The sequence below is a fragment of the Crocuta crocuta genome, unplaced genomic scaffold, assembly GCF_008692635.1.
Source record: "Crocuta crocuta isolate KB4526 unplaced genomic scaffold, BGI_CrCroc_1.0 scaffold83, whole genome shotgun sequence".
In the NCBI taxonomy this organism is placed as follows: Eukaryota; Metazoa; Chordata; class Mammalia; order Carnivora; family Hyaenidae; genus Crocuta; species Crocuta crocuta.
Window position 1 is genome coordinate 4199928 of NW_027529638.1, and position 16125 is coordinate 4216052.

General features: G+C 41.2%; 1 protein-coding gene across 1 annotated transcript in view; it reads left to right on the forward strand.

Moving 5' to 3' along the window:
* Positions 1-16125, forward strand: part of BMPR1B (bone morphogenetic protein receptor type 1B) — a 64568-nt gene that overhangs the window by 41003 nt on the left and 7440 nt on the right. The window contains exons 7-9 of the mRNA XM_077762328.1: positions 1128-1320; positions 2137-2434; positions 13692-13867. Of these exons, the coding sequence (XP_077618454.1) occupies positions 1128-1320; positions 2137-2434; positions 13692-13867 (667 nt within the window). The remainder of the gene's footprint in view (positions 1-1127; positions 1321-2136; positions 2435-13691; positions 13868-16125) is intronic.

Sequence of the window (16125 nt, forward strand, 5' to 3'; positions counted from 1 at the left end):
ATTTCATACTGTGTTCTATGGCATTGTACGTCTGAAAACTCCAGTATCTGAAATCTGAAGGGGTTTAATCTACTTGGGTTGTTTTTCTTGACTCTTATTTATACTGGCTGTTTCCTTTGGTTTTGAGGAATTTATTCTGTGGGATCATCTTTTCCTGTCTTCCTTCCTTCTCCTCCTTCATTTTCTTTCTTCCCTACGCCCCTTGCCTTGGGAATTTCTTGTATTTCTTTGTAAGGCTGATAATTCATTATAGTTTTTTATGTCTAATATCTTACCATGATCGAGTTGTATGGTGGCAAGGGTTCCTTCAAGGTACCGCATAGCTGGCTCTACTGGCGGGATGAAAAGTATTCTGCAAATGATTTTTTTCTGGAGAGGATGTATATTTGTTCTTACTGGGAGCCATGGGGTGCTACCTACCAACCTCAGGCAAATTTAGGGTCATTCGGTGGTCCCAGCTTAATGCCGAAGCCCTAGTTTCAGTTACTCCACTTTTAAAGGGGTCAGTTTAGAGTCCAGATCTCAGTGCTCGTGTTTTTCTTCATCCAGACAGCAGCCTAGCTTCCGTATGTGCTCATGCTTACACTTCCCTGATCTGGTCTGAACTCTTCCCTCCCTCCCTCTCCCCATCTTCCTCCCTCTACTCTGCCCTTCATGCTTGGAGACTTCCTTTATTTCTTTGTATCCAGCAGTGCATTGGAATTATGTTTCACTGTAATTTATGCATGACCAAGGACATAGTGGATGAATCCCTTTAGAGTGTCCAGTATCCTGCTATAGTAGTGGGAGTGAAGAATGTTCTATTCTGCCAATACCCATTGGTTTGTTTCCCATTCAGGTTTCCCATTCAGGTTTTTTTCCTCTATGAGAGTCATAATAGGCAGAGTGAAAGATTTAATAATGCAGATATAATAATTCAAACCTTCAGAATCCATAATCACAAATACATTTAAAAAGACACAGTATAAATTAAGAAATAAATACAAATAACGTGTCTAAATAAAGAAAAACTACTGGCTAAATATATTTTGCATGCAGTAATTGTTTCTTCTCTGGAGGAAAAAAGAAAGATTAAACAAATCTGTAGTGCTGTGAATATACTAACAGTGTGTTTTGGGATTTAACAGGTCCAAAGGACTATAGCTAAGCAGATTCAGATGGTGAAACAGATTGGAAAAGGTCGCTATGGGGAAGTTTGGATGGGAAAGTGGCGTGGCGAAAAGGTAGCTGTGAAAGTGTTCTTCACCACAGAGGAGGCCAGCTGGTTCCGAGAGACAGAAATATATCAGACAGTGTTGATGAGGCATGAAAACATTTTGGGTGAGTCGGAATAGCAGTGTTCAGGGTTTCCTAGCTTTCCTCTATTTTCTGTTAACATCTGCCTATTAACCCATCTGTCTAGACCTGTGATGAAATATATAGACATTTTCTTCTTGGCGTGAGCCCAAGAACGTCATAAGCTTCTACTGGGAGACCTCACAGAAGGAATGACTAAGCCACTTCTGTGAATGAATAGTGGGCTGGAAATGGAATACTCTCAAATATTTTTCTCTTTAGGGACAGGAAATGCAAATGTAATACCAGAATTTCTTAGGGTTTCTCAGGGATTTGAAGGAGCACATGTTTAAATGTTGTGAAAAGTTCTACAAGTTTTATATGCAGGGTGTGTGTATGTGTGTGTGCGTGCGCAATCCTCACTCCAGAGTTTATATTGAGAATTAATTTCTTAAAAACATTTTTCTCAAGTTAGAAATGATATACCTGTATCATCGAACTGGAAAGAGTCTCAGCTAAAATGGAGCGTATGCCCTGACTCAAGACCTGTTTTGTAAATAATGTCTTATGTATAACTATACTTTTACTATTAACTTAAATATAATGTAAGTATCAACAACTGACTAGAAAGGGCTCATGTTTTCAAGTACTAACTCTTAATGTTCTGCTACCTCTACTGTTTTGATGGCCTCTGATTGGTATTCATAATTTAATACTGTCATAGGCATAACCGTGAAGCTGAATGAAATGCTAAACAAAAGACACCTCCATGACAAAGAACGCCATTTGGGAATATGAATTATTCTTGATAGTATTCGGAAAACACTTGGCTTCAAACCTTTTTGTCTTTCTTCCTTTTAGGGTTCATTGCCGCAGATATCAAAGGGACAGGGTCTTGGACCCAGTTGTACCTAATTACAGACTATCACGAAAACGGTTCCCTCTATGACTATCTGAAGTCCACCACCCTAGATACGAAATCCATGCTGAAGTTAGCCTATTCCGCTGTCAGTGGCTTATGTCATTTACACACTGAAATCTTTAGCACTCAAGGCAAACCGGCAATCGCCCACCGCGATCTGAAAAGTAAGAACATCTTGGTGAAGAAAAACGGAACGTGCTGTATAGCTGACCTGGGCCTGGCTGTTAAATTTATTAGGTTCGTATCAAAGTGAACACATGCACTTGTTACGATTCTCTTCTGTCCCTTATTTACAGACTGTACGTTCTGGAGTTTGGTGCTTCTAGGATATTTAGGGGAGGTGCTTTATTAATTTTGATGTTTCTTTGGAGGGAAAACATAGAAGCATTTATTCGAAGGAATGTGTATTTGTGTCCTGTTGTTTCTGTGCTGCTCAGCAACCTGGCTTCCAGACAGAGTTTGCGTTAGGTTCGTAGCTCTCCTGAGGCTCTTTAGAAGAGGGTACCTATCTCATGTCTGGGGTGATTTGGTGAGCATCCTGCATAAGTTTGTAAGTAGGAAAGAGTTTCAGTAAAGATCTACATGTTAGGTAGCGATAAAGACAGTGTTTTTTTATCTGACGGAAGAAAGATCGTTTGCATAGATATTCCATGCGAAATGTTAGAAATGAGCAAAGCACAGTCTGCGTTCGGCACTGGCGGACTGTGACTTAAACAGGGAGTAACACATAGACCGGCATGTGTCATAACACAGCGGTTTCAGCCCACTGGGGCTCCTTGAAAGGACAGCAGCAGCTTGCACAGAACCCAGTCAGTGGGGCTCCGTTTTGCCCCTAATCAGAGCAGCCCTTTTATCTTACAGATGATTTAGTTAGAAGAAATGATTCCTTTGCCTTGAAGACAAAACAAAAGGAGTTTGCAAACTGCTGGCCTAGAGGGATCTTCGTAGAACTAACTACCTTTTTAAAAACTCAGGCGAGGCTTAGACTTTATTAATTTGGTGGATCCTCTTGTGGATTTTTTTTTCCCCAAAGAAGACTTGATGGAATATGAAACGTTTGGACAACAAAACTCACGAGAGAAGACTAATGGACTGGTATTTTTTTAAAGACTGAGGTGTGATTTAATAATAGGCCCCCAATACAGGAAGGTCTCCACCATTTAGGAGATGGTAAATTGAAGTTCTCACCTTTAAAATCAAAGCAGGAGGAAATAATTTGGACTGTAGATTTGAGTTAGAAATAAGAACCTCCTGACAGGATGAAAAAAAATCCCTTCTCTCTTCTGAATTCTTTTATCTGAACTACAGCCTTTTTTTTTTTTTTTTAAGTCTCTGCTAACAAAAAAGTACATAAATAAATAAAAATAAAAAAATCCCATGATGCTTCTTAAATTACCAGCCTCTCTTCTGTCCTCCCCTGTTAAATTTCTTGAGTTCCAAAGAGTAATCTGCTTTCAGAATCCAGTAATTCACAGTATCTTGTGATTTTGTGTCTTCTCCTCCCTTCTCTCCTGAGCTCCTTTTTAAAGGATACCATTGATCTTTGTCACCAGAAGCCTTTCTTATTGTCATCCCACTGTCCACAGTGTGCAAACCTTTCTTCCTGCTATTTTCTTGATGTGCCTTTATTCCACATTCATTTTCTTTCCCTGTGGGTTCTGTTCTTTGTGTGTCTCTTACATATTTCCCCACTGCTAGATTTCCTGCTGGTACCTGTTTTTCCTTTCTAGTTCTCAGTTTTGGTTGATCCATTCTAAAATGTGAGGTGCCTGACATTGCCTTTGTTCCTTAAGTTTTTGGTTTGTTCAGTTGAATGAATTCTCTCACCCTGATATTCCCACTGGAACTGAGTCAAGTTGGGTCCTCTACCATTTTTCTAGATTTCTGGAGTAAAGCATTATGTAGTTTTTGTAGTCTTTGCCTTTCCTGTTTTCAGGGTTTTTTTCCTACATGCTGCTGTCTTGAAACCTAATTTTGGACATCATAATCATTTCATGGTGTCCATAGCTTTGGGTTCAACTGTAGTTTATATTCTGAACACTTCATACTCTCTCACACCTTCAGGTGTTCTTAACATGCCTTTATCTTTACCCAAGTGTCCAGCAGCTCCTCTTCTGTTTGCATAGCTACTACTTCTCATTGCAGTTTATTTCTTTGGGACACTTCTTATCCCCTTATAAGTCTGACTTGTAGTTAGTCTTCCCCCTTCCCACGTGACCCTGTGCATACTCTCACGGCACTTCTCGTACTCTCGTGCAGTAATCATGGACTGCTTATCGGTTATTCCCAATGAAGACTAAGCTCCATGAAGGTAGATACCATGCTTTTCCTCAGACTTACATCCCTGGTGCCTTTCCTTGGTGTCCATTACATAGGTGTTGCTCCCAAATTTTGTATAATGAACACAGATGCATGATCCCCTGTGAAGTACAGGATAAAGGAGAAAAGCATCTGTTCTTAGCTCCAGAGCTCCTACACACTCTGAATTAAATCCACCTTCCTGGTTTTTTTTTTTAATGTTTATTTATTTTTGAGAGGGGGTAGAAGGAGAGAACGAGTGGGAGAGAGGCAGAAAGAGGTGGGTACTGAGGATCTGAAGTGGGCTCTGTGCTGTCAGCCGGGAGCCTGATGTGGGGCTTGAACTCACAGACCATGAGACCATAACCTGAACCAAATCGGATGCTCAACCCACCGAGCCACCCAGGTGCCCCCACCTCCCTTGTTTGCTGTCCTACAAATCCTCCAGCTTGTATGTGTGCTTTTGCAAAACTGATGTATTTGTTTTCTCCATATGTATTGCATGTTTGCTGGGCCTTGCACAGTTTCTAGTCTGGAATGCCCCTGCTGCTTCCTGTATCTTTATCTGGTCTCAGAGCTGCCTTTAAGTCACTTTACCCATCCCCCAGCAAGGGGTGATGACATCATCTTCTCTACTCTGTAGTCATTTCCCAGCCCTGGTCTGACTGGTAGTGTATTAATACCTGCCTCATCTTGCCTACTTGTCACTGGGCAGCTTGAGAGCAGGATCTGTGCCAGATTAATTACTGTATTTCCCATTTGACATGACATAGTGAATTATCCGTTGTAGGTATTCCAACATTGTTTTGAAGCCATGCATCTTGGCAATATCAAAATAATTGAGGACTTTTCTTCTCTGTAGACCTTAAAACAGACAAGGAACATGAATGTTCTATTTCTGAAACTCAGCTCTGCTAATATAAGAATGAACTAAATGGCCTCTCAGATTTCACACAAACCCTGATTCTAGGAAGCGGAGGGGAGTGCTTTAAGGGCTAATTCAGAGCTCTGTTTGGCATATATTGACTTGTTCATCAAGAGAAGAAAGCTTGAGGACACTGGCTCAGCTGAGAAACTGTGGCTGTTAGAGGCACAAATCTCATATGGCTAAAGAGTAGCCGTGGAACCATTTACTTTTCTGGACCCCAGTTTCCTTCCGTTAAATGGAGGTTACATTTGATAATTTCAGAGATCCTTTTCACATTTTATTTTCTGAGTTTCAAAGGAACTTTGCTCTTCTCAATTTTTGAGCTTTACTTTTAAACCTTGCTTTATATGTTTTTCTGGCTTCTGCTCTTTTCCTGATTTTCCTATTTTGGGGCACGTGCACACACAGAGATCGTTAGAGATCTTATTACAAGCGGGGTCAAAGGTAACCCAGTGTGGAGTTCTCAGACTTCATAACTGAACTTCCTGTGAGAATTTAATCTTTACCATGGTCTCTACATGGTAAGTGTTCTCTCAGGCTTTTAAGTCATTTCTGGGAGGTTCCCAGGGAAGTTGAGAGCCACAGAGAGAGTGGACTATACTTCAGAGATTTCCTGCTCATATAATTTTTTTTTAGCCTGTATTCATTTTTTCATCCACTCTCTTGAAAATGACATAAGTGCTGATGTATTTCTTGCCCAACAGAGACTTATCCAGGTGATGCCGGAGCAGACATCATCGTAACCCCAAATCTCTCTTGAGAGGAGAAAACGGTGACACGTGAAATCTCTTAAAGGAACTTCCGAATCTTTTCACTTTTTACTTTGGAGGATTAAGCAACCCCAATGGCCCTTCAGTGTCAGAATAATGTATTTTCTTAGGGGGAAAATAAACCCTGGTTTAGGATTTCTCTGGTATTAAATTTTAGATAGAAAAACTACAGTAAGACTGGTCTGTGACACGGATCTCCCAACTGATGACTGTCAAGTTGTCCGAATGCAACGGAGTTGGAGTTGGAGTTGGAGTGGCCCAGCCCCGGGGGGTGGGGGCAGAGGGGGCACTGCATTTCCTCCGTGTCCTTCTGATCTCATCACCACTAACCCTGCCTCTGGTTTGTGTACTTAGTGGTATTTTTAAAAAGAAGCATGCCTAAATGACTCCCCAGAGTTGGAGAACTCCGCTCATTAGTGGCAGAGTTAGTGCTCTCTGTCAGGATTTTTGCAGCCATACCCATTCTGTCTTCAAGGGTTTTTAAGTCTAAAGTTCTGTTTCTCAGAAATCCCAAGATGTCTCAGGATTTAATTATAGAAGCATTGAGTCCTTTTGCAAGTGCAGCAGAACATTCTCTGTTTGCTTAGCATCTGACTGGGCAGATTTCAGCGTGGTGATGAGCACCACCGCTACCTACCAGATGCTGTAGGAGACACCCAGGGCAGTGCACAGCCCCTTCTTCTGAAGGCTCAGGAGGATCTTTCATGCTTGGGAGGTTGCTTCTCTCTTCCTAAGAGGAGGTTCCTAAGGCTCTAGTATGTTTCATGTGTGGTTAATTTCAGGGTCAGTTGCAAGCCTCAAGCAAAGGAGTGGCTTCCCTCCTGTTTTCTGCCACCTGCCCTTCTTTTATTGTTCTTGGAAGTTCAATTCTTCTTATTTATTTATTGTTTTGGAGTAGTTTATTTTCTTTTTCTTTCTTTTTTTAAAATTCAAATCCAAGTTAGTTAACATATAGTGCAATAATGATTTCAGGAATAGCATTTAGTGGTTCATCACTCACATATAGCACCCAGTGCTCATTCCAATAAATGTCTTCCTTAATGCTCATCACCCACGTAGCCCATCCCCCCACCCACCTCCCGTCCGGCAACACTGTTTGTTCTGTGTATTCAGGAGTCTCTTATGGTTTGCCTCCCTCTCTGTTTTTATCTTGTTTTCGCTTCCCTTCCCCTATGTTCATCTTTTTGTTTCTTGAATTCCACATATGAGCGAAGTCATATGATATTTATCTTTCTCTGGCTGACTTATTTCACTTAGCATAATACCCTCTAGTCCCATCCATGTTTTGTAAATGGCAAGATTTTATTCTTCTTTTATCACTGAGTTCTTATTTTTTAAAACCCTTTTTAGATTATTAAAGGTATACAATGTTTGCTTCTCTTCTTTCTCTGTTACCTTTTTATCTCCCTTCTCCCTCTCTCCCCTTTTCTCTCTCTGTTTTAGACACCAGCAACACCCAGCAGAAGACCACCCGCATGTGACCAAAGGCCATGTGAACTACAGCCACCCACTTGGAGCTTACAACTCGATTCCCCAAGCTGGTTTCTCATGGCCACAGTGGGCTCTGCGTGTGACTTTCACATACCTCTCCCTTCAGCTGATGGTACGGGGGGAACATGCACCGTGCCGAACCAGTGGCTTTTTCCCTTACCCAATACTTCTTGCAGGAATTCCTGCTATGCATTTATAATTGGGAGGTTTCATGAACATGAAAAATAGTTAACTCAAAACAAAGTTAAGATGAAGATTCTATTTTTTAAAATCTGCTTTATTATACACTGCCACCAAAATAAAAATCTTTTGCCTGTTCTTCCTCTGGCTGCATCAGGGCTGAGAGTGTAAGTCATGCCTATTCCGGAGTCCCGTGCTTTGTCCAGGCTGCTTGCTGGAGGCCCCGCGATGAGCCTTTCTGCATTCCCAGGAGCTCTGTGGTTCCCTCTGCTGGTTACTTTAACAATTGCCGTGCACACATGCCACTGGGCACCAGGGCCAGACCCAGGGGGCCACATACGCAATAGGGAGCTGCACTGTCCATAGACAATAAAACTGACTAAAATTATCACCATATGCCCAGGTTCTAAAGCATGTCCGTGATGACATCCATCTCCCCGCAGGTCCTATTGCTTATCCCATCCCCCTACTTCATCAGCCCTCCTGTCACCTTCAGAAGAGGAAAATCTTCGTATTGTATCATTTTATCACCTTTCTTCATTGTCTTCTCTTCTCTTCTCTGGCTGTCACTGTGTCACGCCGTCATTCTTCCTGGCTGCCCTCTCCTTGCCTAAAGCAGTTGCCTTGAGAACTCTCAATCACTTTGTGACCCCGTTGGATGAGAAGGAGCCACGAAGAGCGTATGTACACTGGAAAGTGCGGTCACTTCTGGAGACCGCTCATGGCACCGTGCTGGCACTTCCTTCATCCTACCGCTGGCATCCAGATGATTTTGGTCAGAAGCACGAAGTTCGTTTTCATGCCTCTGTATGTAATCCTAGCTGAGGGCACCGTGTATTTTGAGATTCAAATAAAATTACACTTCATCAGCACTAATCCCACCTAATACAGTAGGGAACTCGGTATCAATCACAGAGTATCTGGGGACCCTAAGGAGCTGTTTCCTCTCTGTCCTATCAGCCTTTTATCTTTGATATATGTTGTATACATGTGCTCCATGTAACTCCACGTGATATAGCAGCCGATTCTTCTCTGCCAAATACCATCAAGGTTGAAGAGAGCTTTGCCCAGGCATGTTGTAGGGCATCGCATAAACTTTAGTCATAAAATTCATGCCACCAGAACATTTTTCTGATTTTTGCTTCCTACAAAAAGCTGAACACCTTGTCATGACTCTAGGCCACAGGGGAGAACCTTTTTCTTCCTAACTGACTTGCCCCTTTACCCCCAACCTCCCAAATTACTGTTTGTTTTTTATTCAGAAAATTTTAGGTGTTTTTATTTAATCCTGTTGCAGCCCACTGTCCCTACGGTTCATAAAGAAAAATATCCATTAATGTAAGATTCTAAAATAGTTTTTCTTTCCTGGAGAGGAAGTTGCTTGGCATCCTTTAATTTAGTTTATTTTGTTCAAATTACATATACAAATATATATATATATACACATATAATATACACACATGTATATGTATATATGTATATGTGTGTATATATATATTTAAAATATTTACTTATTTATTTGTGAGAGAGAGCGAGCGAGCATACACACAGTGGGGGAGGGACAGAGGGAGAGGGAGAGAAAGAAAGAATCCCAAACAGGCCCTGTGCTGTCAGTATAGAGTCTGATGTGGGGCTCGATCCCATGAACTGTGAGATCATGACCTGAACCAAAGTCAACAGTAGGATGCTTAACCCACTGAGCCACCTAGGTGCCCTGTTCAAATTATATTTTTATCTTTTTCAAATTCTGCTTAAGTCTGTATCACACTCATCCATTAACAGGGATGAAAGCCAGTGTTGGATCTAGTAGAAGTATTAATTATAAAAGTGTAAGTGGGTGAAAATACCTACCCCTGTAGTTCTCTAAAGCCCAATTTTTCAGACATGAGCCCTTTATGCAAACATTTCTAAGTCTTCTCCATGGGAAGGCAGGAGGGAGATCATGTTTCCTCTACAGTGAATGTGGCATCCATGTTTTTGATGGAATGTTTTTGGTTCTCCCTGGTAGAAACTTAGCTTCTCTAGTTTTGTCCACTTTCCTTAGGTGTCTTTTGCCCTTCAGAGCCTTATGCCTCCAATCTATCCCTTAATCCTTGAAAGGTACATTTTTCTTGTTCCTTATCCTCCTGAGTTCTTTTTTTTTAAATCATATATTTATTTTATTTTATTTTTTTATTTATTTCTAGGAGAGAGAGACAGAGACAGCATGAGCAGGGGAGGGTCAGAGAGAGAGGGAGTCACAGACTGAAACAGGCTCCAGGCTCTGAGCTGGCAGTCAGCACAGAGCCCGACGCGGGGCTCGAACCCACGAACCGCGAGATCATGACCTAAGCGAAAGTCGGACACTTAACCGACTAAGCCACCCAGGCGCCCCTTTAAATCATATATTTAATTAAAATACACATACAGAAAAGTATAAAAAATAATAAGGCACTCATGTAACAATTATCATAATGTTAACAAAGTTAACAATTTGCCTTATTTTTATCTGGTCTTTTTTTTTTAAAATGCAGTGTTGAAGATCGCCCTTTGCATTCTCCTCCCTATTCTGTTCCCCTTTAGCCCTCCCAGAAGTAGCCCATAACCTGAAGTTGGTATTTATCTTTGCTCTAAGTGATTTTTATGATTTGACCGCGTGTACGTGTAGCCATTGAGCACAGAGGATTCTTTTGTGCATTTAGAGTTCCTTTCTCTGACTCCGCCCTCCTTGTACGATATCTGTCTTTCCTCGTGAACCTTGTTTCTCACCCTTCCTACCCCTTCATGGGAAAGGAAGCAAGGGAAAGCTGAAGGCGCCCTGACCTTTCTTGTTTCATTCTTCTCCTTGACCCTTTCCTTCTGTTACTTTGTCCCCTATTCTTACATGATGTGCACCATCAAACTCTACTTACAGCTTCTTTTTCTTCCTTTATTCTTGGTGCCCTGGTGTTCAGTATCCCTGGCTTCTATTTTTGGTCTTGAAGATGAACAAGCTCAGTTTTTCTCTTCCCTAATTTGGGAGCAGCTAAGATAATGTTAACTGAAAACATGAGAGAGAGCTGCAGTTTAATTACTTTCCAATATAGAAACCCTCCTGAGCCAAGAGGGGATGGAGCTACATATGTCTTGGAGGGTCTGACCCTTTATAATATCCGATATCAATTACTTATAATTGCCGTGTTTGTCATTTAAATGTAGTGCTGAAGGCATTTGCCATTAGGTTTCTAGTACTCTTTTACAACATTAATTTGTTTAGCAAAATTTTGTTTAACCCCTCAAATATTGCTAGTGTCTCATTTTATGGTCTCTATGCAACAGAGATTTTTTTAATATTTCTCTTTAAAGTATCCATAGCAAAGTTTCCTGTAGACCGGCCTTTTCTTTCTTTCACTCGAAATATATAATTTACCACCACGTGCACAGCCCATTGTGAATGGAGAGGGATGGGGCTATGAAATGATGATGACAGATATTCGAGGCTTAAGGAGTTTACACTTTTAGGTTGGACGACAGATATTTACTCAAATACTCTGAGGAAGGACATCTATTCACATACTACTAGGGAAACAGCAGGGTGGGGAAAGGAAGGAAGGGAAGGACAGTCATGCCAAGCCTGCATGTTTTTTGGGAATCTGATGGGCCAAGAAAATCCTTGATTGTATGTTTGTTCAGGTTTGAGGGAATGAGAGTGTAGAGATGAACTCTGGTCTACCCATCAGAAATCTTAGTTCTGCCATCAAGTGACCGTTACCTTTCAGTTTCCAATAGATTGTCTCCGTGTCAGACATCGTGTTAGCCCTTCCTGAGCTAGCAAATCCAAAGAAAGCACACAGGAGCTAAGGGCAAGAATGGGAAGGAGTTGCCTGAAATCTTTCTCAAGTGTGGTCACAGTATATCTTTGGCTGAAGTATACTCTTGAGGGGCCCGAGATAAGACTGGTCTTGATTTCCTTTCCCAGACCATGTTCTGGAATGTAATGGAGACCCTTTGCCTACATTTCTTTCCATCTGTAAGTCCCCATGTTCGTTTCTTTGCATAGAACCTAGAATTCTCTACCCAGGCGCACCACTGTCTTCCTCTACTGATTCAAAATTATAAATTAGAACACGTTAATGAAAAACCTACTGTGTGCTCACAGAAGTGATGTCCGTCTAATTAAAGGTGGAATTTTTGTGGCGTCTTTGAAATCTGATATTTTTCATATTATCATTAAGCTGCTTCTTGGCTCACTGTCTTCCCTTATCATTTACTATTTAGCCACACAAATGACATTTTTCTGTTATATCAAACTGGTAACTATCATGAGTTCACATTTATCTAGAAAATGAGCCTCTTAGAGCCCAGGACACTGGGACCCATGGTTACAGACTAAAGTTTATATACTTATTTATTTTTATTTTTAAAAATTTACACTTCAACTTTTATTTTAAAAACAAACAGGCTTTTTCAGAGCGGTCGCTCCTAGAAGATCCTGAGGGGCCTAATGAGAATACTGGTGGCCCATCTGTTGCAATTGCTTTAGATTAAGGATTTTAGCTGGAAATGAATTTAAAATGGTTCTAAGAATGAAGCTTTATGCGTTTTAGTAAATGTTAACAGTTTGGAGATCTGCAGAGAGACATCTGCTGTCCTTTAAATTTTCCCAAGTGACACTGCGTATTTTATGTTTTAGACAGTAAAGACCGAGGCAGGGAGATCAAAGCCAGAAGTTCTTTCCGAAAGCCGCTAATGTTTAGGAAAGTTTGGCATTATTGCCTGTGACACAGCCTGATAAACGTGATATTTGCTGTATGTAACTTCCTCATGGAGGAGGAATAACACGTAAATGCTAGAGTCAGTGGAGCGTGATAAGAAGGAAAACATGTTCCCTAGGAATCTGGAGACAGCCGGGTTTAGCCACTCTTCCCCACAAACGTCAGTTTAATAATGGCTTTATGTGCCCTTTCCGTTTTATAGTTTCCTCGCCAAGACTGGGGTTTATTGCTCTTCCTAGCTCCACTAGTGTCTGTTGAGAGAATGCTAGTTAAGCCTCTGGTACGTGCTTCGGACTGGGCTGGCCACGATTTTACATACCTCATCTTGGTTAGTTGTCGACTCATCAGGCAGTAGTAGTTTGACCTTACACATCTCCGTTCAGGACTCTGGCTCCCGCTCGCTGCACAGAGGCAGTAGTTCCCAAGTGCCGTTCTGCACGCTGGGGTCCACCAGCGTGAACTTTCTCCCAGTCCATGGGAAATCACGGTACATGGATCGTGTACTGAAATTTTCATTCTGCTACTGTTACTATGTTAAGTTATTCCTTTCCTCCTTTTATGAAGAAGTCCAGGCTGTTTGGTTTATGAAATCATAGTGACCCTAGAAAGCTCCACTGTAGATCCTGCTTATCAGAGTAAAACATTTCAAGGTCCTTGTTGCTTCTCTTCCTCCCCCATTTTTTAAACTTGGTTGTACTTCTGAAAACCTTGCAACACTTGGTTTTAAAAACATTTTCTCAAACAAACCACCTTGGCCCGTGCTCATGCCAATTTTAAGAGCAAAGTTATTAAAATATGAAGGGGAAGAAGATATTTGTAGGCATTTAATAGGCAGGTAGTGATTATCCCGTGTATATTTGACCTGGTGGCAATGCAGCCTTGTGTGTTGTGGCTTCACTGTGCCGTCTTCGTTGGCTTTTTACGTGTGACTATTTGATACAACTTGCAGCAAGAAATATTTTTCACGGAGACGTTACTCTGTGAAAGGATATATCTTCCCACCCTTCACTGAAACCCTGGTCAGGAACCCCTTCGATTTGTCGTTTGTTGGCCCTTTCCAGGGCTGATCATGCTTTGCTTTCCTTCTTCCTCAGTGATACCAACGAAGTTGACATACCGCCCAACACCCGAGTTGGCACCAAGCGCTATATGCCTCCAGAAGTGCTGGACGAGAGCTTAAATAGAAATCACTTTCAGTCTTACATTATGGCCGACATGTACAGTTTTGGACTCATCCTCTGGGAGGTTGCTAGGAGATGTGTGTCAGGGGGTAAGTAACAATGATACTGTTGGACCTACTACAAATCCTTTCTTTCTGATCAGAAATGGGAGTTGGCATATCGTCCACAGTATGAGATTTTCTTTTATTTCCCACCTTGTTTCAGTTGATATAGTCCCCCCAGGAAATGATGTCTGCCATCTTTGAATCGTCTTGGACTGCCTGCCTCCTTCCAGCTTCTTCTCACCAACCTGCTGGGCCCCATCCCCAACTCCAATACCCCATTCCCTGTGGTTTGCTCTATTACAGATTAAGGTAGAGACAGAAATGTGGGGCGGGACACCCACTGGTAACCTACCTCCTCCCCCCCACTTGATTTTCTATAGTTCTTCATAAAGCAGTTTGAAAACATCATTTTTTAAAATTTGTTAATGTTTTATTTATTTCAGAGAGAGAGAGCACGAGCAGGGGAAGGTCAGAGAGAGAGGGAGGTTCCAGAGGGAATCTGAAGCAGGTTCCAGGCTCTGAGATAGCTGTCAGCACAGAGCCTGACGTGGGGCTCGAACCCATGAACCGCAAGATCATGACCTGGACCGAAGTCGGACGCTTAACCGACTGAGCCACCCAAGTGCCCCTGAAAACATCAATTTTTATCAAAAGGAAATGAAAGCATAAGAGTATTCCTTCTGGTCATGATAAGTTTCCTACAAACAAGGATTCCCTAGTAAGACAACACAAGACCTTACTAAATATTCAGAGGCATTATTATTGCTTGCAGTATTTTGTTTACTGCTGCATCATCTGTCTTTAAACAGATTCCAGCACTTTTTTAGGTGAGATGCTGAATCTTTGGCTCTGCAGTATCAAGTACCTTGTCTATGGTTATTCTCACGGCTATGCTTGGTAAGAGACCATGTGGGTGCCCATCACAACCAGTTGAAACTCACTTTTGTGAAATCTGGAGTTTGCCCATACTTCAGAAAGTGCAGAGAACACTCACTGGGGCTGGTGTTTGTTCTCGGACCTCCCGTTTACTGTCTGTAACCTTTGACAAGTTACTCTGCTTCATAACTTCCCAGTTCTCCCTCTTAAGAAGGAGGTGAATTGAAGAGAATTAAAACTACCTGGTACATAAGTAGCTTTCAATACATGTTAGCTCTTATTTAAAATTTTCATTTTGGTTGGTAGGGGCTTAACTTATATTTGGATTCATATTTAAAAATATAGAGGAGAAACAGTGAATCAACAGGCATTTAGACTTTGGTGGAAAGATCATGATGCAATGCCTTCTGAACACTCTGGGAATCCTGAGCCTATTAGAAGCTTAATTTAAAATAGAACACATTTCCCCTTAAGTGAGGGAACTCTGAAAGGAAAGTTAACATAGGAAATGTTTCCTAACCAGATAGTGAATAAATCTCCCATCATATACGAAGAAGGAAAGAGCTAACCAAAATATAAGTTACCTAACTGTGCCTTGTTTAATGTTTTATAAAGAGTAGATGAGCCTATTTTTGAATAATATGCTTACATTTAAGATTGGTTTGTAGACGTTGAAGGAGTAGTAGACTACAAGATTGCTTCTCTAATTATGTTTTCCTGAACATCTAAAGCAAACAAGGCCACAAGAAACCTATATTTGGAAGCCTGTGGGCTGGAACACAGGAGAAATGATTTTCAGCTTAAAAACAAGTTAGCCTCATAAAAACAGCAGAGTATTAAATGGCTTTCGTAGGTCTGTCTTTGCCTTTGGAGATTTGAGAGGTACTAAGATATTGCTTTGTCTCTTTATGAGATTGACATATGTTTGTCAGAGACATTAGAGTCCCAGATCTGCCCCATACTAACTGTATGGCCTTGGGCAAGGTACTTATTCCCTCAAAACTAAGTTTTTTCCATCTGCATAATGTGGTTAATAATGCTATCTCATAAACACACTTATATAAATATAGTATGTTATATAGCATACTTACCTTCATGCCTGGTATATAGTGGGTTCCTAAGAAGTGAGTTTGTTTTCTCCTTCCAGAAAGGCAAAATACACAAAACTCTGTTCTCCAACACTTTCCTTTATGAAGATGTTGGAAGTTTTGGTCTTGTCTTTCGAGTCCAGGGACTTTTGGGTGAACTAGATATATCTGGATGTAGGTCTTCATAACCTGGGAAGAAAAATAACTTTTGAGGTTTCAGACACAATTAGATGACAGCTAATATGGGAATTTTGACAACTTAATTCTATATAAGGAGAAAGAAGTAAGGCCTATAGTTCAAAGAGAGACTTTGATTAATTCACAATTTTATGTGTTTGG